The sequence below is a fragment of the Athene cunicularia genome (genome assembly GCF_003259725.1).
Source record: "Athene cunicularia isolate RWA chromosome 5 unlocalized genomic scaffold, athCun1 chr5_part3, whole genome shotgun sequence".
NCBI classification, from domain to species: domain Eukaryota; kingdom Metazoa; phylum Chordata; class Aves; order Strigiformes; family Strigidae; genus Athene; species Athene cunicularia.
In genome coordinates, this window is record NW_020799103.1 from 9718225 (window position 1) to 9741405 (window position 23181).

At 42.8% G+C, this 23181-nt stretch overlaps 2 protein-coding genes across 2 annotated transcripts; one reads left to right on the forward strand and one right to left on the reverse strand.

Moving 5' to 3' along the window:
• Positions 1–3332: 3332 nt before the first annotated feature.
• LOC113481292 (olfactory receptor 5AS1-like) lies at positions 3333–4271 on the reverse strand. The gene has a single exon (XM_026850812.1). The coding sequence runs from the start codon at positions 4269–4271 to the stop codon at positions 3333–3335; it is 939 nt and encodes a 312-aa protein (XP_026706613.1).
• Positions 4272–11300: 7029 nt separating this feature from the next.
• Positions 11301–21257, forward strand: LOC113481288 (olfactory receptor 2D2-like). Its single transcript, XM_026850807.1, has 3 exons — positions 11301–11351; positions 12471–13077; positions 20312–21257. Exons 2-3 carry the CDS (start codon positions 12491–12493, stop codon positions 21255–21257), a joined length of 1533 nt encoding a protein of 510 aa, XP_026706608.1. The 5' UTR covers positions 11301–11351; positions 12471–12490.
• The last annotated feature ends 1924 nt before the right edge of the window (positions 21258–23181 follow it).

Consider the following 23181-nt stretch of genomic DNA (forward strand, 5'->3'; position numbering starts at 1 on the left):
GGAGGACCATGTTTGTCAGCGTAGTATAGGAAAGAACATCCACTTCCAGTGTTTTCTACTGAAAACCCTTCTCCTTTGCATTGTCAGCTTAGACCTGCTTGGAAGGCCTTATGTCATCACAGACCTCTTCAGGTGGGAAGCATTCAACACCTTCTTGCTCTACTGCAGAGGCTAGAAAAGCAGCTTGCTCCAGAAGTGGCTCGGTACAGGAGTACTTCCTGAACTACTTCAACCTAATCTGGCCCACAGTCACATCACAGTAACACAACCACACAGAGGCCTATGATAACAAAGCAGAAAAGCTAGGAACACGGCTGGAAATTGAAGAGACTGGAAAGGAAGAGGGAAAGCGACTGAGAATCTGCCTGTTTCTACAGCCACATCCAGCATAAGAAACACCAGTGCATAGTGAGACTGAGAAACGGGAAGAGAAACAGACACCACCATTATGTTAGATCAACTGGAAACTTTCTCTTCTTGTACTACACCCTTCAGAAGTCCCTTCTTCCAGAAACAGTTGGTAGGAGACAGTTCTATTCCTTTCGCCATGTCACCGCCAACCATAATCTGACAGACCTCTTTTTCAGTTTCTGCTTTCCTCTTAGGTAGGAGTATCAGGATTGAGCATCAGCACCTATGAAAACAACCAAACCCTAAGGACTAGGAGTCGGACAGAATCTCTTCTTGACCAGCACATGAGTTTTATTCATTTTCTTTCTTGAGAACGAGATAGGATTTCATTTTCAGGTACCATGTTTTATCTGATGTCTGCAGTAGCCCAACTAAGAAAGGCACTATTCATTGTCCAGGAGAAAATTTTATTTTCACCTCCAAAAACTAGTGGATTGTCCTTGTGTTATATCACAAGTCAGAGGATGTGCGAAAGGTTACAGCACTTTAATTTCAGAGTTCAGCTGTCCTGCGAAGAATGCTGCCTTTCACAACACTTTCTAGGAAGATTTCAGAAACTTTGTAAACACGCCTGTCTCACAGCACCAGGATTACAGTCTAAAACTAACACACTAATAAAGCTGGTCACAACTCCCAACATGCCTCCTCCTCTCATTTCAACCCCTTCGTCCCAGAACACAGAAGATGAATAGAATTTGGGGAAGTACAATAGAAACCGCAGGGCCGGCCCGCTGCTGCCGCGGAGATCGGGCCGTGGTGTCGCGGTGTGGTTACGTCACCACAGCGACGGCCAGCACGGCATGCTGGGAAATGTAGGCCGTGGCGGCGGCGGCCGTGGCGGGGGGAGCCCTCCGAGGGGAATGAGGTTTGCGGCTGTGCTGGTGTCCGACAAACCTCTGCCCGAGGGGAGGAAGGAGAGGCCGGGGGACCCCAGGCAGCCGCCAGCTGTGCTGGTGGTGTTTGTCCTTTTCACTGTGTGAGCTACTAAAAACTCCAGACTCAACAGTCCAGTTCTGCCTCTGGTTGTACTCTGGCTCCCTACAGACCATCTCGCAGCTCTTCCCACAGCTTTGTTTTTTCAGCGGCCTGAGCCACGGTTACACAGTTGAACCATCTTACACTTGGACCTTGGACTCCTGGCGTGGAGCTGAAAGCTGGACAAAAGATGAAAGGAGGAAGGTTACAGAGAGACAATTACAATCTATAGGAGGAAGGTAGAGGAGCACACTTGGCATATCTTCTTCATGGAAACTGCACCAAATACAGCATCTTGCAACTTCACAGAAGTTGTTAAATTACATCATCAGTTTTAGAAGTAAACAGCTGTTGCTGACATTTATACCTAACAGGCGCACACACATAATTTTCTTCCTCTAGTTCACTAATCTGAGAAATTACCATTTTCACTGTTTACAAAAAGCCATGGTTATGTATTTTTCAGTGGGGACATGTGAAAGATGAAGAAAACCAGGGCCAAGTCAAGCTGGTCTTCAGGACCACACTGTATTGGGAACCACGGAAACATTTGGATTGGGAGGGGTCTCAGGGAGTCATCCAGCATCCCAACCCTTTTCAGTTGAGCTGCTCCAACCATGGTCCAGAACCTATCTAGTTATTCTGGCTTGGGGACAGGAGGTCATGGTGTTTGTCTTTGCTGAACTTCAGGAGGTTCCGCATTTTGTTCCCTGAGCGATGCCACCCATACTTGGCTGCCACTTGGACTTCAAGCCATTGACAACGGCACTTTTACCTTGAAGGTCCTATCCCTCATCATTACCTTGCCTGCCTGGCAGGGGGGCAGCTGCCATTCTGCGTCTCCTTCACCATCCTCTGCAGGAACAGGTTCCCAAGGGCCAAGGGGGAACACAGGAGCATTTCTCGGGCTCACAAAGGATGGGGTTAGGAAACCTGTAGTTTAGCTGCAGATTAGAGTGACAAGGAATGGGCAAGGGCAAATAGAAAGGCTTCTACAGACACCAGCAAGTGGAAAACCTACAATAAAAGAGTCCCAAGCTAAAATGACAGGAGCCAAAGCAGAAGCCCACTCCTGTACCACTATATTAAGCAGCATATAATTAATATTTGTTTATATTGAATCCAAACAGCAGTGTACTACAAAAGTGTATCTCAGCATTGGTGTATGTGTTTTGTAACACTGTGACACTGCTGATACCGTAACCATCAGCAAGCATTTCGTAATACAATCAAGCAGAAATAAAAAAACCTAATTATGCCATGAGAAGGGAAACAAGGGCTTGTGGTATAGAGGCAGAAACAGATACTGGAAAAACTTACACAAGTAGTAAAATCTTCAAGGTAAGAACTCAGGATAAGAACAAGCATGAAGGATGTCTGGTGGGAGCAGAACAGGCAGGAAGGATATTTGGTGAAACCTGAACAAGTTCAGTCCTGAAAATATGATAAACTATATCATGAGCAGATGAGACTCCTTTCTCCATAGAGTGTATGGCAGAGCTGGCTGCCGAATAAGGGAAATCTTTTCCACTGTACAAAAGGTTTCAGTTTTCCAAATTTAATACGTACAATCACACCCATATGTAGAAGTTGTCTAAATTGGTCTTTTCATTAAAACATCTCAGTTGAGAGTTGTCTCAGTAATTGTAAGCTGCAAAAATATAACTTTCTTCTGCATTTGGGATAGACTCCCTCTATAAACAGTGAGGAGAAAGAGATCCTTTTGGGATTGGATCCATCTGATCTGGGCTTCTGTTTTATGAAAAGGTGAATCACCTTCTAAGTTGACTATTTTTATCCCGTGATTACCAGATGAAGCCAGGAAGTTAGTTCAGATGCAGACATTACTAACAAGTCACCTACATTTAGTCAGTTGGTTCCCATCTCTTGTATTTTTATTGTGTATTGCACCAGAAGCACACTATACCTTCTCACTTCTAAGAAAATCACTGAGAAAATACTCTTCTCTCTACTGTTTTCCTTAGGGCATCCTTCACTTCTTTGTTCCTCAGGCTATAGATCAGGGGGTTCAGCATGGGAAAGACAACAGTATAAAATGCAGAGATCACTTTGTCTGTGTCCAGTGAGTAGCTGGAGCTGGGCCGTAAATATGTGAAGAGGAGAGAGCCATAGAATAACCCGACAGCCATCAGATGGGAGGTGCAGGTGTAGAAGGCTTTGTGCCTGCTGTCTGCAGCGTGGATCTGGAGGATGGTGCTGAGGATGTGGGCGTAGGAGGCAGTGATGACCAGGAAGGTGCTGGTTTGTATAAAGCCACACAGGGTGAAGAGAAGGACCTCGCTGGTGTGTGTGTTGGAGCAGGAGAGCTCCAGCAGCGGGGGGATATCACAGAAGAAATGGTTGATCACATTGGAGCTGCAGAATGACAATGTGAATGTGAAGGACGTGTGCACCAGTGAGGTCAGAGCCCCGCTGAGATAAGCCCCAGCTACCATGGAGGTGCAGACCCTGTGGGACATGGCGACGGTGTAGAGAAGAGGGTGACATATGGCCACATAGCGGTCATAGGCCATCGCAGCCAAAATGAGGCACTCGGCATCAGCGAAGGCGGCGAAGAGAAACATCTGTGTTGCACAGCCTACTGAAGAAATGGTCTTCCGTTGTGCTAACAGATTCACCAGCATCTTGGGAGCAATGGCAGATGAACAGCTAAGGTCTAAGAAAGATAAACTGCTTATGAAATAGTACATGGGGGTACGAAGGCAGGCGTTGAGCTGGATGAGGACAATAAGGCCAGCATTCCCCACCAAAGTGGTGGCGTAGATGAGTAGGAAGAGCCCAAACAACGGTTTCTCCACCTCTGGACGGTCGGTAAAACCCAAGAGAATGAACTCGGTCAGTGTGGTGCAGTTTTCTTCAGGCATTTCATTACCTTGTGTTTGGCTTCATACACAGAAGTTTTGTCAGGGGATCAGTCAGTCCTAGTGCGTAAGCAATGCAGAAACATGTTACATCCTTCCCAACTGGAACTGTAAGCATCTCACCCAATCTCAGAGGGGGAAACCAGTGCCTTAGAAGATGCCTATTGGAAGGAAAGCTTAGGAGGACATTCGAAGAGAGCTTTACAAGCCCCCTTTATATGTGGAATTCCTTCCTCTATATTCCTTTCTTATATATGAAATTGAACTTCAGGTGGGATTTTATTTAAGAGCTAGACCATAGTGCAGGTATAAAATAAACTTGGTATATCTCTTGAAGAAAAACATATTATTTGAGTATAACAGCTGCTGCACATTTACCTGTGTGACCAGCAGAGTAAGGAATTCAGGCACAGTTAATAATGACCTTTCTGAGGCAGCAGTTGAGTTGAACACTGAAAAAAATGGATTGAAATGCTGGAACATAAGCAGATATTTAATTTCTTTTTTTAGCCAAAAAAAGATAAAATTAGTTTGGAACTAACAAAAATCACCGAGTCCAAAATGAAATGTTGCATCTCATTCTGGGATTTCTTACGAATATTTTGTGGGTTTATTTTCCTGTGGCTGATTAATTCTTAAGCAACTGATGAAAAGGAAGACAGGAATATTGTTTTTAAATATTCAAAGACAATTTTTTTACATTTTCCAAGCAATTTTCCCCACTTTTTTTTTTTCCAAAACTATTAATGGAATTTGAATTAGACTCGGTTCTCTAGAAAATTAATTCTGGGTATTTTACCTTTCCAGAAAAAGTGCTTAATGTAACTTAACTTTGCAAAAGTTAAGATACCTTTCTGCTGATGCCAGTATAAAGCCTAGGCAGGGCAGGTACATCTTGCTCACCTTTACCTTTACAGGAAATATAAGGATTACAAAAGGACATATAATAAAAGAACTGCAGACACAGGTCAGTTAAATAATCCTGTAGATATCAATGTTATGTGGACAAAGACATGGACAAACCAGAAATGCCTATGTTCCTGAAAAAAAAAAAAAAAAAAAAAAAAAAAAGGCTTATTCATTCAGGATAGGATACTAGATGGTTACAGTAGAGTCGGGGGGTTCAGAAAGGAGGTTTTAGTTCCCAACTCTAGTTACAACGAATCTCACCTGAATTTGGCTTTCTAAAGGTTGGTCTGGGTGCATCACCTTCAGCTCCATCTATAATCGTTACAGAGCGTAGGTGGGACGCATCCTATCCGGCTATGTTTGTGTCTTTTGATGAGAAATGAAGCCTGGATGACCCATATAAATACACTGCCAAAATTTGAGATGGTTACACTCAAGTGAGATGAAACCCATTTTAGGCAGCTGTGCTTGATCTTATTTTTCAAGATCCTTCATTCCTGGTGAAGGCTTGGTGCATCCTAAAATCTGGATCGTTTTCTGGATGCAACTGTTTACTCCAGAAAATATCTGGGGTGAGTCAGGTCATGACATAGGTCGCCCAGTTAGATTCCTAGCATAAGGTGACAAGTACCACAAAAATTCAATAGTGTTTTATTTTTAGCTGAGTCCAGTTAAACAGAGACCATGTAAAATCACCATTTATTTTGACATTATCACAGGTAATTTGAGATATTTCTGGTGAAACTAAAAAAGAACCTTTTTGCCCTGAAAAATATTCCTTGGTTACGCACATGTGGCTGTTTCTTCCTATTTTCAGCTGTTGATCATGCTCAGAAATTAAGGCATGGAAATTCTAGCAGCTGCTAACAATTCAGTGGTCTCTGATGAAGACCTACAGAGAGATTTCAGTTTCCAAAATTAAAATTAGGTGCAAAAATTTAAAAAAGAAAACAACAAAAACCCCAAACCAAAACCACCTCCCTTTTAAAATATTTTTTCATAATTATTTTTTCTTTTGTGGTATCATGATGCAGCAGTTCTTTTCCTTTAGCGCATCTGATATTCAGTCAGTCAACAGGGCAGCTGACTTCGAACAATTTCTACACAGCTCCCCGAATGGAAGGAAATTTTATGCATTAGAAGACTTACCTGCTAGGGAAATATTTCCTTTTTTTCCTGGATGCAGGAAATGCTTCTTTTGGGGAATGTCATAGATTTTGTATCTTCCTTTTGGACACATGAGACCATGGTGTTCTCAAGGGAAGAGCAGAACAAACAATTAAAATGCTACTGGTGTTGTCCCAGTGTAGAAATGTTTCAATGACATAATGTGCTCTAAAGATACTGTAAGCACTCTTGGAAGTGTCTGGGTAGCCAGGGATCAAGTTAGGAAAGCCAGAGCCCTGACAGAGTTAAATCTGACCAGGGACATCAAGGGCAACAAAAAAAAAAAACAGGTATGTCAGTGATAAAAGGAAGACTAGGGAAAATGTGGGCCCTCTCCAGAAGAAAAGGGGAGACTTGGTTACCCAGGACATGGAGAAAATGAGGTACTCAGTGACCTTTTTGCTTCAGTCTTCATCGACAAGGGCTCCAGCCACACCATCCAAGACACAGAATGGAAAGGCAGGGACTGGGAGAATGAAGAACCACCCACTGTAGAAGATCAGGTTTAAGACAATCAAAGGAACCTGAAGGGGCACAAGTCCATGAGACCTGATGAGATGTCATCCATGGGTCCTAAGGGAACTGGCAAATGAAGTGGCTAAGCCATTATCCATCATATGGGAGAAGTCATGGCAGTCTGGTGAAGTTCCCACTGGCTGGAAAAGGGAAAACATAACTCCCATTTTTAAAAAGGGAAAAAAGGAAGACCCAGGGAACCACAGGCCAGTCAGTCTCACCTCTGTGCCCGGTAAGATCATGGAGCAGATTCTCCTGGAAACTCCACTAGGGCACATGGAAAATATGGTGGTGATTGGTGACAGCCAACATGGCTTCACTAAGGGCAAATCCTGCCTGATGAGTTTGGTGGCCTTCTACGACAGGGTTACAGCACTGATGGATAAGGGAAGAGCAGCTGATATCATCTGCCTGGACTTGTGAAAAACAGTTGACACTGTCCTGCGTGACATCCTTGTTTCTAAATTGGAGAGACATGGATTTGATGGATGGACCACTCGGTGGATAAGGAGGACATGGATCTGCTTGAGTGGGTCCAGAGGGGGCCACAAAGATGATCAGGGGTCTGGAGCCTCTCCCCTGTGAGGACAGGCTGAGAGAGTTGGGGGGGTTCAGCTGGAGAAGAGAAGGCTCTGGGGAGACCTTAGAGCGGCCTCCCAGGACTGAAAGGGGCTACAGGAAAGGGGGGAGGGACTCTTGATCAGGGGTGTAGGGGTAGGTCAAGGGATAGTGATTTTAAACTGAAAGAGGGGATTTAGACTAGGTCTAAGGAAGAAATTCTTCCCTGTGAGGGTGGTGAGGCCCTGGCACAGGTTGCCCAGAGAAGCTGTGGCTGCCCCCTCCCTGGGAGGGTTCAAGGCCAGGTTGGACGGGGCTTTGGGCAACCTGGGCTGGTGGAAGGTGTCCCTGCCCATGGCAGGGGGTTGGAACTAGATCTTTAAAGTCCCTTCCAACCCAAACCATTCTGTGATTATATGATATGCTTAGACTGGAAACCCATAAATGAGCAAAAAAGTGCTGAAATGAGAATGAACATTTTGGCAAAATGGAGTCCCAACCTGTGATCTGGAGTCATGGATACAAGGCCACTGTGACCTTGAAGCAATCACTTTTAGAAAAAATATCAAATGCACCTTGCAATAATTTAGAAGGTGGAATTCTGCCAGTCATCAGAACTTTTGGTAACAAGATTATATCAAATTAAAAAGTGCTGGTTCTCATTAGCTAAAGTCCCTATATCATACAGAAATAATACACCCAGATGAAGATTTAGAGCAGTTTAACTTCTTAATAAAAGTAGTGAAGTAACAAGTAGTTAATATTTTTCATTAATATCAATTTAGTTGGAAAAAAAAATAGCTAATCCTTATTCTTTCATGAGAGAGTTGTGATATTAATTAACCATGAATAAAGTAAGAATATCAAGCAGCTATCTAGGTGGACAGATACAATTAAAAAAAAATCTTTCAATTCAACTGCTCTTCACTAGCAGATACTTAACTTGTTTGACAAATGCACAGCTGATGCATTTTTCTGTTGGGAAACGTGTAACTTTCAACATTTTATTCTCCAACTAAAAAGCTTTATTTGCATTGCTTGTCTTTTTCCTTCCTTATATCTAGTTCATGTGTGTAATGGAGGGCATATGTATGTTCATAGGCTTAAGGTCTTAGTTTCATTTAATCTGAACCTGAGACACTTCTCCCAGTAGTGTCCAATAACATCTAAATGGGATGAAGACAACTCTGTATGGCATGCAGTTTGTGTTGGTCATACCACCAGACCTCAGGGGCTCCAGAGGTCAGAAGAACCCTAAAACCACATGAAAACTCACCTTAACTAGTGTTAGGCACCTAAAAGTTATTAATCTAAGTAAGTTAGTTGGGTTCTTTTAGCTATCGCTGGCAAGAAATAGGCACTTCCAAAGGATGACTCATCCCATCGTAAAATAAGTTTCTAAGGAAAATGGCTTATATTGCTTTCTGCAGGTCTCTCTCCCCCTTCCTACACTGACTATAAAATAAGCCCAGACAGCTAGGTTAGGCTTGCATAGCTCAGTTTTATGCCTCTGAAATGATACAAAATGGATCCTACCCTTCCTACCCCATACACTGTCCCTCTGCACTTAGGCAGAACACAGTTTGAGGCTCTGGGGTGTGACTTCACAGATGACACCCCTGAGGCAAGACCCTAGATATTGACCAAAACAGTCACAGGGGAGGGAAGCAGAACACCATGGCAGAACTGATTTTTATTTCTCCCATTTCAACAAAATGTCTGTGAAGAGATGGGAAAGCTCCCCAGAGGTTTCCAGTAGCTGGTGATGGATGTATTTGGACCTTCCAAAACTCTGAGCAAGGGCTAAATCATGACATGTGGCAGGGATGCAATGGATGCTCTGGTCTGGGGGGGAGTGATGTGGGTGGGGAAATCCCCTCCAGAGGAATATGGGAAAATTAGCATGTTTGGGTTGTTACTCATCTCCACTATTTAATTTGATATTCTTACTATGGGGTTCATCTCTCAATTATAAGTTACTTGTCTAAGCCTAACTTCTAGACTACTAGGGAAATAATCACTCAAATCCTAAAGTGTCCAGAGCTCAAACATCTATATATAGGCTGAATTCAGGAGAGGATTGTGTATCTCTCTTCTGATCCAATTGTGCTTTCAGAGACCAGTCATGTGTCTAGTATTAATCAACTATCTCAGATGATTACAGACTGTAAATCAGAAAAAAATACATCTTAATGGTCCAATAAGGAAGACTGACAGTGATATAAACTATCTTTAGATTGAATAAGGAGAATGTGGACAGATTTAATCTTGCACATGTTGGTATTGTTTTATGAGGGCAGGCAAAAACTTGAAGTAACAATTACCCTCCCTTCAAGTCGGGTACCTCTAGTTCTCGTATAAAGGCTGATCATTGCACAAGACCAACAATCCTCCGCAGCCTGTTGCTCCATATGTCCCCATGACTTAGAGGATCTGTAGCCAGAGAGAAAAATGTTGTCTATGTGAAAACAACACAAAAAGAAAGCTCCAGCTTCTTGTCAAAATAAGCATTAACATTACCTAGAGAAGAATATAAACCCTCTGCTTATGTTCTGGAGGGTTTTTTTCACTGTTGGGTTTGTGTGTTTTTTTTGTTTTGGTTTGGGGTTTTTTGTTTTGTTTTGGTTTTTGGGGTTTGTTGGTTTTTTTTTTTCCTAATGAGCTCTGTATTCATGAATCAAAGACCTCAGCAGGCTGCAACCATTGCATCACTCAGTGGGATCCCTCCGGGACACAGCACTTAAGAGAAGTAGGTTGTGAAAACTGCTTGTGAAGACCTCACCATTCCCCTGCTGACTGTGAGTTCCACCTCATCTGCAGTCGATGCCAGGCAGAGGGGCAGAATGTGCCAACAGCTTGATCCATAGTTAGAGCTTCTCTAAATGCCATTGTGTCCAGCTTTCTAGTAGCATTTGCTCCTGAAGAAAAGAAAGCAACCTTTTTAACATTAGTTTCCAAGGTAGGAAAAAAAATCCATAGCCTGAAATATTATAAAATTTGACAGACTGTTATTTGTGTCACTGTTTTATTCTCTATCCTTGCTCTGTACTTTAAATTTTGCACACAGAATGCACATAATTGCAGTCTATGCTCATATACACAACAGAAAAATATTAATGAATTTTGATATAAGGAACGCTAAAAATAATGTCTAAAAATAATGTGGTCATAGAGAGGAAAATTGTTTTGACCTGATCTGGGTTCTTTTTCTTATTTTGGAAAACAGGAGAATAATGTGAATGTCCATGTGGCTTCTTTTCCTAATATGTGGAGGCTTTTGGACTCCTGCTCCTGAAGTTTGTACTTAGAGTGAGAAATGACATTCAGGTCAGTACTTCACAAGAGAGGTCTCTGCCCTCATCCGGGGCAGATCTGTGATAGCTGCAGTTCAGTCATTCTCTGCGGTTACAGCAGATGCAGGGTTGGTTTAAGACTTAAACATGTCCGAGTCTTAATCTCAAACCACCAAAATCCTCAGAACTTCTAATATTGGCTTGATGAGTGGTGAAATGTGGGGTAACTTCAAAAGAAGAATCATTTAACATTAAGCATCAACTTGTCATACAGCCTGTAGTGTTGGTCACTGCAGATAGCACAGCTGGCTTGTCTAGAATTTCCTACAGCACAGAGGATTAGCAACCAAGCTGTTGGGCTCTGCAAGTTGCTGCTAAACAACTGAACCACTGTAACTGTCTGAAAGTGCACTCTTAATTACTCTCGATGCAATGCAAATAGCAACAGCTTAAAAGGTATTTCAGTCATTCAATTGTTTCAGTAAGAAGCTCCACCTTGCAAGCTCAGACATTCATTTAATGCACCTGCAATTAACAGTTCTCATTTTCTACAGGACCCTAAAGAGAAACGTCAAAACAGCACCACAGTCTGAAAACGAGAGCATTTTCTTGAAGTCAAGATTTTAAGAGAAGTGAAAAGGTAATTATGAGGTCACAGTGTTCTTTGCTTTGTTTCACCCACAGACATGCTGTTATTTAACATGCCTATAAAGTACGGTGGTCTGATTTGTCTGACTAAATATTATCCTCTACAGAGATAGACTTCTACAGCTTATCTGATCACTGTGTGCTCTTTATAAGCAGTGATGAGAAACCAGTACCTCTAAGAGGCAATTCATTTCACCCCAAAGTAAGTAAAAATTTTAAATAGCTTACATGAATTTTGCCTTAAAGTCCCTACTTCTTTTCTGTGATGGTAAATAGAGCCTCAGACAGCTACCTCAGATGTAGCTCTCCACCTTAGTAGATAAAGTTGGGCAAATGGATTCTGTCTTCAGTGTTAGCTACTATGTTTCCTTCAATTTATATGCAACTCCTTTCTTAAAGTTGGACAAAACAGGTGTGATTTTGTCAGGACTCACAGACTTTCCTTCTGCCATTAGCACAAACGGGTTCAGGGACGCAGGGCAGGGTCCATGACTACAACACTCCTGTCTTCTCCTTTGATTGGTTATGTTTGGAATTAGCAAATAAACTCTAACAAAATCATCATCTGCTTCTTAACAAACTGCTTTTCTACATGGGTGATTTTAATTGTTTTGTTTTTTTTTTTAAATTTGGGGGTATCTTCCTATGAGGACTTCTCAGAATTGTACTGGCCAACGTAAATGTTATCCTTAGAAGCTGAGAGCAATTTATTACTCCATTATTTAAGAACAACAGAACAGATAACCAGAATCATCCTGTTGTTCCTCCACCATAGACACTAATAAGCATTTGAGAAAATTTAACAATAGAACTGAGCCGGAAATATGAAAAAGGATCAGAATGAATAACGAGTTTCTCCTCTTTCCTGGAACAATCTCAGTAATAGAACAAAAGACTGTAGTTACAGAAGTGTTAAATGGATAACAGTAAGCTTCTCAAGAGAGCTGAGTGAAGCATCCTGTTCTTGCATACTGACAACTGGGTGTCCATTAAAATAAAGCAGCATCCAATTTTCTCCTATTACATGCCTGCCTGACGTTCGCAGTGTCATTATGACTTATTCTTCTAACCAGAGTTGTAACTTAATGTTCTTTGATTTCTCTCCTTAAAGATTCAGGTTCATTTAAGGGAATGTTCAGAAGAAACGAGACAACTGTTGATGAGTTCATTCTCTTGGGAATCACAGATATTTGGGAACTGCAGGTCATTCTCTTTGTGCTGTTCCTTCTGATCTGCATCACCTCATTGGTGGGGAATCTTGGCATGATTGCATTAATCAGGCTTGACTCCCGACTCCACACCCCCATGTACTTCTTCCTCTGCCACCTCTCTCTGGTAGACCTAGGTAACTCCTCAGCAGTTGCTCCCAAAATGCTAGTGAGCTTCTTTGAAGAAAGGAAAGCCATCTCTCTGCCAGGGTGTGCAGCCCAGATGTACTTCTGTGGAGTCTGCATAATCACCGAGTGTTACCTGCTGGCTGCAATGGCCTACGACCGGTACGTGGCCATCTGTAACCCTCTGTTCTACATGGCCACCATGTCTCAAAAGTTTTGTGTCCAACTGGCCGTGGGATCCTATGTAGTAGCTACTGTGAATGAAACAGTGCTTGTCAGCTCCGTGTTCAGTTTACACTTCTGTGGCCCTAATGTCATCAATCACTTCTTCTGTGACATTCCTCCACTCCTGAAACTTTCCTGCTCCAGTACTACTGTCAACGAACATGTGCTTTTTACCATTGCTACTTTTATTACACTCAGCACTTTAGTATTCATTGTTGTCTCTTATGGTTATATCCTTACCACTGTCCTGAGGATCTGCTCCTCAGAAAGCAGGCATAAAGCTTTCTCCACCTGTGCTTCACATTTGACATCAGTATCACTTTTTTATGGGACTATGATCTTCATGTATCTCCGCCCCAGTTCTAGCTACACCCTGGACCAGGACAAAGTGGTGTCTGTTGTCTACACCCTGGTGATCCCCATGCTGAACCCCCTGATCTACAGCCTGAGGAACACAGAGGTGAAGGATAGTCTCAAGAGAATCCTAGAAAAAGTACTTGTTTCCTTTAGAAATCAAACGGGTAAAGAGGTGTCATAAACTAAACAAAATAAACTTGGACATTCTTGAGCTCCAGTCTCCATTTGGCTGCTGACCATTTAAACTAAAAGCCAGAAGAAGACAGTAATCATGAGGACCCAAGAGCTTGTGCATGTCATTGCTACAAGATACAGTGAGCCACTGCCTTCTTTCTCCTCTGTCAGGGTGTAGCTATACTGTCTGATTTTATCCTTAAACCCACTAATTATACTCAAAGCCTCACGTGCACTCCTTTCCCACATACCATACCCTACTTTGAAGACTTGCTATTCTTTGTGTCACTCCATAAGGAGCTGTGTTCTCCTCTCACATTATTTAGTTCTTCTGGCAGATCTCCAAGAGGGAGTGATGGGGCAAAGAGGAGATCCAGGTCCTCATGGATGTTTGCTAAAAATAAATCTGGGCTAATGTGTTTGAAACCAGGAGCATTTCCAATTGGCAGTGTAGTCTGAGTTTGCAGAAGCCAGGTTTAACATTACTAACGAGCAGTGCTGTTTTAAGATCAAATAAATGCATGCTACATATGCACATTCCTCAGCAATCACACAGCTCAATGCAATCAATTCTATGTGACACCTTTATAGGACCCTATGCTGATACAGCAAACCCATCTATTTTTAAAAGACAAACAAGAAAAAGTCCAGCTGGGGATTTAAATAGAAAATGTAATCTAAGATGATGGATCACCACTCACAATTACTTATTCATTAGCAGAACCAATGCTAGAGCACACCACATCAACTGAACCCCTTATAAGGGTCAGAGAAAAGGAGAGCTTTTGCCTCAAAATACTTGTGGGGAAGCTCCTCCTATGTGCCACACAGGAAAAATTACTTTGGGAGATGCAAATTTCACCTCTTTGATAGTGAAGTGCTCAGAGCCAAGTAAATATGAATTTCTGTTAGATACACAAAATTAGGGACATGATTCTTAGCCCTGCAGAAACAGAGTGGTTCAGACACACCTGTGACACAACATTCATCACAAGAGAGATGGAGGATGACTAGTTTCTAGCTTGACATCAAATTCACTGAACGGACCATGAAAAACTACTGGGTATGACATGAGAAACCACTGGACATAAGAAATAACAGTGAGGAACTGTCAAATTAACAGCACCATGAGAGATAGACAAATTTCATCAGTGGTCAGAAGGGCACCAGAGGTGCTAGAGGTGGGCAGACCTCAGAGGTGGTTGAAGAGCAAGCATTGGGCACCCTTTGTGCTGCCAACCCTCACAAGGCCAGCAGTACCTAGGAACCATACCAGAAACACCACGGATCTAGTTTACCTGGGTATCAGGAACAGCAAAATCAGATGTGAATGTAGCAAAACCAGAAACAACGTGGAGAAGTGATCAGGGTGGTTTTTTTTATTTGAGAGGAGACGGTGGGGGAGAAACTGAGGTATCATGGCTGATGAGGGAAGAGCAAGAAGGGGACAACAAGAGAAGGGAGGTGGTAAAAGGAGTTGGTGGTCTCTAAGCAGGCTGCTGGTCAGTTTGTCTGGCTTGACCACTGCAGCTGGGCCCAACCTCTTATTAAATTGTATTCACGATGATGAGCTATGTATTTATGACTAATTCTGCCAACAACTGGGTTTTAAAACTCGGAAATTCTTTTGGGGAAGAGATGCAGAGATGCCAGGTATAGGCGATGCAATTATTTCACCATAGTCAGCTGGGACATCAAACATAAAAAAATCTTTCAATATGGCCACGCAGACAGTAGGAAATACACACACCTAGTAGAACGAGAGTTCCTGGTCACTGCCACTGTATGTGGTAGTTAGGGAACAGAAGGAAAACGGCTTTAAGAAGAGATGGAGCAGAACATCAGAGCGTAGCCCTAAATATAAAGGAAAGGGATTTAATATTGAAGATACTCAGGAGTATTTTATACCTGGGTTAGACAGGCTGAGCTGTGTTCTCTTTCAGAGTCCAAGGAAGTTTAGAAGCAGAGGCGTGTTCCTGCAACATATCCACGTGGCTACTGTCAGGGAACTGCACGGGCCAGCTGGTCCCCAAGGGATGCGATGCAAGGAGCCAAGGGGGATGCTGGGGCAGGCAGTGCCTCGATCCTGGGGCATAGACCTGCAGGGGCTGAACACAGTGGGCAGAGCCAAGGGCTGGCAATGGGCGCTGTTAACAGGCCCAGCAAGTAATGACCTAGATACAGGGTCTACTCACAGCATACCATCAGGATTGACGGGAGATGGGCCAGGAACAGAGTTGGAGACAAAGCTTCACTCTTGACCCAGCATCCATCCAGGAGGCAGAGACACAGCACACTCAAGGAAAGTCTGATAGCCCTAAACTGAGCTTAAAATGGGGCTCCTGGGTCATGGGCAAGGAGGGGCATGTGTGTGGAGTGGTCCAGATGAGACTCGTCAGGGCCATTAAGTCCTGTTAGTGCCCTCAAGGCCCTGGCAGTTTCTAAGGTGGAGTCAGGAAGTAGTAGCAAGAAGGTTCAGTTTTGGTCATGAATTAGCAGAATAATACCAGTGAGAGAGTGAATCTCTGTAAGAGGAGTGATTCTTTACGAGAAGTTGAGGAACTCATTAAGACTCCACTGCTAAGGGCAGTCCTATGCCATTTAACCCCTCCCCTTGCTGTCCAAACTGAAAGGACTAAACATAAACCTCACTTTCTGAATCAGCTCAAATGCCTGCTTTACATGATAGTAAGTTTTCAGGGAATCACAGCTTCCCAGGTAGAGGAAATATAGTTTCTAATATATGAAAATACAAAGTGCTTAAAGGGTGGCTACAAAGAGGACAGAGGCCATATGGAGCATATGGAGAAGACAAGGGGTGACAATTTGCACTAGGAGAGATTTTATCTTGACATGAGAAATCAACTTTTTACAGAATAATTGTTCACTGGAACAGCCTCTCCAGGGATGTGGTAGAGTCCCCGTCACTGGAGGATTTCAAGGTGCAATTGGACGGGGTGCTAGATAATCTCATCTAGGTTCCCTTTCCCACTAAATGTTGGACCAGATGATCTTTCAAGGCCCCTTGCAACCTGGGCTGTTCTATGATGATTCTGTGAATTGCCACCGAAGTAATAAACACTATTCCACGTGTGTGTGCGTATGTGTGCGTGTACAGTCCAAGGTGAATGATAGTTCCGTGTTAGTCTTTAATCTTCTTGTTCTCAGTGTTTATGTTGGCTCTGTGAATTGCACAGCGTCTAAACAGCTCATCTTGTGTATTGTGTGTGCGTAAGTATTTAAGAGAGGAAAAAAAGATTTTCAGTGGAAAACAGCCCGCTTAGAGGAAACATGAAACAAACCTAGTCACTGAGTCCAGATTTTTGCAGTTCAGACGGTTGAAGTTAAAAAAAACAAACAAGTGTCTGCTGAATCCTGTGCAGTTCCCCCAGAATCTCTTCTGACTTGTGGAGGTGTCTGTCCTGGGCCCAGGCAGATGGGGAAGAGATGACTACCTGGTGCTCAGGGAAGCCATCCAGACTGTCCATTCCACCACTGCCTTCCCACCCCGCTGGCCCTTGGCAAGTCACTTGACCCAACACAGGTATTTATCCTCCTCTTCCCAAACAGATATCAGTCACTCTCTAGAAATGCTGATTCCTCTGAGCTGAAGTGGAGGAAGCATTGTTTCCCTTGTGCTCTGAAACCAGCTATTTTCCCTGTTATCTGTACAGAAAGTTAGTAGCTTAGACCTAGACAACTAACTTTTGGACATCTGAGGAGGATTTCACCTTATGAGATGTATCAGATTCTGCATCTCCTGATGTCTTCAGAATGAAATTGGAGTATTGGTGTGTTTCACCCTCATAGAAGTGATTTGACTCGAAATAGGAATAACTGGATAAAATTCCATGCATAGACAATCCTTTAAAAACTCCACAAATCTATTAAAATATTTGGTTTCTTAAGATTTGAAGTGTAACATACAGTTCAACAAGTCTTGAACAGAGAACAGGCAATTTAAGAACTTTTACTACAACTATAATTGTTTATGATTAAATACTTTATACTTGGGCTTGTGCTTACAAGAAGTAATTACAATGTTACCTCTGGGACCACTTCCCTTTGGCATTTAAAATTAGTTATGGTGTCTCAAAAGTGAAATTTTAAAATGGGATTTCAATTCTTCCACTACTTTGCTATCACTTTGAATGAGTTAAATCTTTGTGAAGTACCAAGGCACTCCACATTTATTTCTTACCTACAGATATCTAACATTTCCTGGGACTGGGGAGAGTGTCTGTAATTTTCTTTTGTGTATTCTGCTATCAGTATTCCTGTTATTGGATGAGTTTCAACCTTCTTGCAGCTTCAACATTTTCAGGTACAGAAAGAACATTCTTTAATTTTACAAATCTTGAACAGAGATGTGTCAGGATTATTTCAAGGTATTTTGGTCTGTATGAGAATTCATGTATGTCCAAGGCATGTTTGTCCGTGCTGATAGTTATGTCATGATAAAATGATGGTTTCTCTAAGAAACCTCTTTAAACCTTGAGCAAAGTACTTACTTTATTTTTGTCTACTTTTTTTCTCACCTATAAAACCTAAACGACTCTCATCCTTCAAACTGCTTTGCAATTAGAAGATATAAAGTTCAGAGCTTGTGCTATCTACTAACATCAATAATATGAGGAGAGGATTTTCAGAGATAGGTAAGTGATCTAGAAGCACAGCTCTCAAGTCCATGGAATTTCTCATGAGCCATTTGGTCTCAGATACTCCAAAGTATTTAGAAAACTAAGTCCTATAGAAAATCCCACTCGAATTTTTTATACTATTGCTAGAGTAAATTTCCCTTCTCGCTCCCAGAGGCTTACAGTTTTCAGATCCTGAAGGATGTTTTTTGATGTGGTATGATACTCATTAAAAACATTGCCACAACTGGTTTATTGAAGGCAAAATTTAATTTATCTGTGCCTACACAGTGTAGTTATGTAAATTATAAATGCCTGAACAGAATCAGAAGTTGAATGTGGCTGCTTATGTTGGCACAGGCTTTAAAAGGGTTGTGCATATATGTGCTTAATGAGAGAAAGATGTCTTTCAATTTCTACATCCATCTTAAGAAAGATGCTGAATTTGATGTTATTCAAGTTCTTATAGGTGACATCAAAACGGATAGAGTCCACTTAGTCTAGAGAATTCATTTATTGAATAAGAATTGGATTAATCTCATTAAACGTCAGGGATCGAACCCATCTCACTGAAATTTAGGTGTTTAGATATGAGCCCATTGCCACATTTGCACAGGTGCCAGTGAAAAGCTCTTGATACAGTTCATACAAATCCTCTGCAGCTTTTTTATCACATGTTCTTGTCCCGTGCAGATGTCTTGGACACTGTGGCGTACAGTAAGAAGCACCGATGCTTCGGCACCTTAAATCCTTCCTTTCAAGTCAGGGGGGATGCACCTGCCTTGGCTGACTAGGAGATAGGTGCTGAGCAGGCTGGGCCCCCTGGGCTGCAGTGCTGTTGTACGGACTGGTGTGGTAGCTCTGCCATCGCACCTACCTGAGACACTAATCTTGGGCTGAGGCAAACCACCTCCTTGAATTGAGCTTTTTAAGATTATTTGTCAAACCCCCTTCCAGAACAGTTTTGGAAAGGTCCTTCATTTTGCAATGCTTTCCCTTGACAGCATAATTGCTAATTCAGGCTGTGAGAGTCTGCTTGGTCTTAAAAACAGAGGATAGGATTCAGTTTCAGGTTAAGGCATCAGATTTAGGCACCTACATATAAACATTTATATGTAAGTTATACATCTACATTTCTGTCATTACTAAGGAATAAATCAGATGTCAATGTTAAGTCCAGAAGTCTACTCAGGATCTCAGGAACAGCTGAGAAGTTGAGATAGATAAAGTTATCACCTACTAGCTGGTGATCTGAATTGCCCTTTAGAGTCCATTGGCTGTATCAACTAGGCATCCAAATCATTTCTTCAGGCACAGCAGTCTGGTACCACTTGAGACATCCTGGTGTGACCTGTCATTTGTCCAGTTTTCATTCCAGAGGAGCACAAGCCCTCCAACATCCCCGCATCACATGTGACAGCTGCCTTCAGAAGTCTCAGATACCCTACAGCGTATCAAGTGACATTTATTAGTGTCCTCCACAGCGTTATTAATGTAGGCATTCTGCTACCCTCCTTCTACTGCATGAAGACTCAGGATCCAGCAACTGTCACCATATACTGCTTGCAAACTTTCTTGTCATGGTAAAGCCTTAAAACATCATAGACAATGCTGCGTAAAGACAGAACATGAACAGTAGGAGCTATAGTAATGAAAGTGCCACGAGGTCCTAGATATACATTAAGGTAGTTGGACATATTTAATGTTAGATGTGGTCTGTGTGCTGAATTTTGCTTTATTGCAGGATTGCATATTTGTCCAGAAGAGTAGATCTGTGTCATAATGAGAGTGTCTGAAGGACTCCAGAAGTCTGTTTCATGTTTCTTGCTATGTTAAGAAAGGATATTGATAACTGGGATTTTAATACATAAACTTTTGATCTACATAATCTTTTTGAATTTTCTAAAGAGGATTGTAACTCCGTTGGGCATTAAAATGTGTATAAATTAGGCATTCTTCTGTTAAATCTGTGTGATTAGACTGCAACCAACATGAGCAGGAATTCAGCTAAATGTACCATGAGAAAGCTTTCTCATCATATTCTCATTTCTCTGGTCACTGTAATAGATAATATAAAATGGATGGTATGTTGTGTCTCGTATATTATTTTCCACAGCAGATTCTCCCCCCTTCAAAGAGAAATATACGCTCATTACACTTATTTTGCAACGGATTTGAGTTGACTTTGTTACTGTTTTATATCTTGACAGTTAAACCACTGGAATAATAATGGCCAAGGAAAACCAAAGTGTTGTGATAGAGTTCATCTTTCAAGGCCTTTCCTCCCAGCCAAGGACACAGACTGTTCTTATCATAGTGTTCCTGGTTTTTTATCTGTTCACAGTCATTGGGAACATCATGATCATTACAGTGATCAGAGCTGATAGCCAGCTGCAGTCACCCATGTACTTTTTCCTTGCCAACTTGTCCTTCTTAGACATCTGCTACATCTCCAGCAACATCTCCCAGATGCTGGTGAACCTCTTGACCAAGAAGAGGACCATCTCCTTCTCTGGATGTGCTGCTCAGATGTATTTCTCTCTGGCTTTTGGCATGACAGAGTGTGTCCTGCTTGGGGTCATGGCCTATGATCGATACATGGCAATATGTCACCCCTTGCGCTACACCGCTGTCATGAACAGGAAGGTTTGCATTCACATGGTGGTGGCTTCCTGGACCAGCAGCCTGCTGAGCTCCATGGTCATCAACAGCCTCACCTTGCGGCTGCCCTTCTGCGGGCCTGACGTCTTGAACCATTACTTCTGCGAAGTACTAACAGTGCTGGCCTTGGCCTGCGCTGACACTGCTCTTGTGGTGTTGGTCATCTTCGTCTTCAGCATCCTCATAGCCTTCATCCCCTTTCTTCTGATCGTCACCTCCTACATTTACATCCTTTCTGCCGTCTTGAAGATTCAATCTGCACATGTGCAATCCAAGGCCTTCTCCACCTGTGGATCTCACCTGATGGTGGTAACCATATTCTACGGGACAGCTCTCTGCAAATACATGAATCCTAAGTCAAAGCCTCCACAGGACAGGGACAAAGTGGTTGCAGTGTTTTACACCATCATAGTCCCAATGCTGAACCCCCTCATCTACAGCCTCAGGAACAAGGACATGAAGTGTGCCCTGAGCAGGGCAATGAATAGACCCAAACTCCTGTTTATTTAAAGGCTTTATTCAAAGGTGCTATTGCATTTAGTTCTGTGAATTGAAACAATACTCAAACATGATTATCTCTCCACCTGCAATTGTCCTAGACTTATTTTTAAAAAAGCTGAGATGAAATCATAGATGTTCTAAATTCAGCAGCACCTAAACAAAAAGACCTTCCATACAAATAACGTTCTAAATAAAGTTTGGGATTTGGCCTAAAACCCAGAGGCTAATTAAAGACATTGTGACTTCAGCCTGCCTCACTCTGGCAATTCATTTAAAATAGAAGTGGTCAAACTCCTTGCTTGGGTTTTTGGGCAGATTGCTGTCCCCTGGGGGAAGGTCCCATGCCAGATTTCTACCCCTACTGCTATATGCCACCTTTGAGTGTGCCTAGAGGAAAGGTTTGGGTCAGCTGGCCCAGGTCCTTGCTGGGGTAGGAGGTGTTGCCACTTTGGTGAACAACTCATTTTTCACAGCCCAGCAGAGACTGGCAGATATGAAGACAGATATTCCTGCTGCTCAGCACCATCCCAGAGGAAGACCCTCCAGGAGCATTAGTTATCCTTGAATAATGTCAGCTGAGCAATCCCAGAATTGAGTTTGCACCTGGTGGGCTATGTGCTGGAGAAGCCTGCATCTTCTGCAGTCTCTTGGGACAGTGTAAGTGAGCCCTTGGATAGATGAAGCCTTTAGCGGGTAAATAAAAAGATAAATGCAAAGATATTCAGTGCAGAGTAAGTCAGAAAAGGGGTAGTGTAGCCAGAACCAGACACCAGCCTTTTCCTAGACAAGCCCAGGCTCCCACCACACCTAAAGGACTCCTTAGCTTTTTTTAAAATATTCTTCCCATGAGTGAAAGATAGGGAAGATAAGGCAAAGCTAAAGTACCTGATTAGTGAAGGCAAACAAATGCATATGAACTGTACGTGTAGGGAGAACAGGAGATTTCTGAACCCTTAACAAGGCTAAATAAGAGGCCTTGTCTAGCAGTAGATGGAGGCAATAGTCGTAGCGTGACCCACTGGAAGCCTCTCAGTGGGCATGAACTCCAACATCAGCTAAGTCATTAAATCTGTTTCCATCACAAATTACACTTCTCCCCTTCCCAAAACAAGGAATGCCCCTGAGTGGCAGCCACCCAAGAGTTATCAGTTTAACAAGCCCTTCTGGGCATCTTGAAGAAGCCTCTAATGATCTTGAAACCTTCTTAGAAAGCTCATAGTAAACTTACCTCATTCTTCCTAACAAGCCCCTGGGGACAACTTCACAGACACTGAGGAGAAGAAAACTTTTCTCTTTATTAAAGGCAACGAGCACTTCTAAAACAGTTTAGTTTGTCACAACTATTCTACATCCTGCAGTTGGTGGTTGGAGAGTTTATGGGTTGGCATGTGATTTTCCAGTTCTCCACTCAGTTGGTCCAGAAGTTACTGCTGGAGTTTGAAGGACAATGGCTCTGTGCATCACACCACCAGTAACCGAGAGAGCAGCTGCCCCTGGCCAACAACTTCTGGGTGGCAGAAGTCACTCAACACCATGCAAAAAGTGCCTGGGACATCACAAGGGGTACATCAACAGCCACAGCCATGGCAGATGATGAACCAGATTCAGGGTTCATCCAGGGGGTCCAGTCAGAAGCAAAAGGTGATGTGGCTGGAGACAAAATACAGTGTACATACATTTGTCCATCCAGGATTAAAACTATCTACAGCACAGGTCCAAGGTCTGCCCAGGAGCCAGATGTAGGCAGGCACATCTACAATGAGGTGTAGGGAAGGCCTGAAGGGCCCCTAAAGCAGGCGGTCCTAGTCCATAGAGGGGTGAGAGCATGGATGTGCCAGGGGAGGTGGAAACCCTGGTCAAGGCTGATCAGTACCCCTATGACCTACAGCTGCCGCAGGGTCCTGACCCACATGAACCACCTCAGTTCACAGAT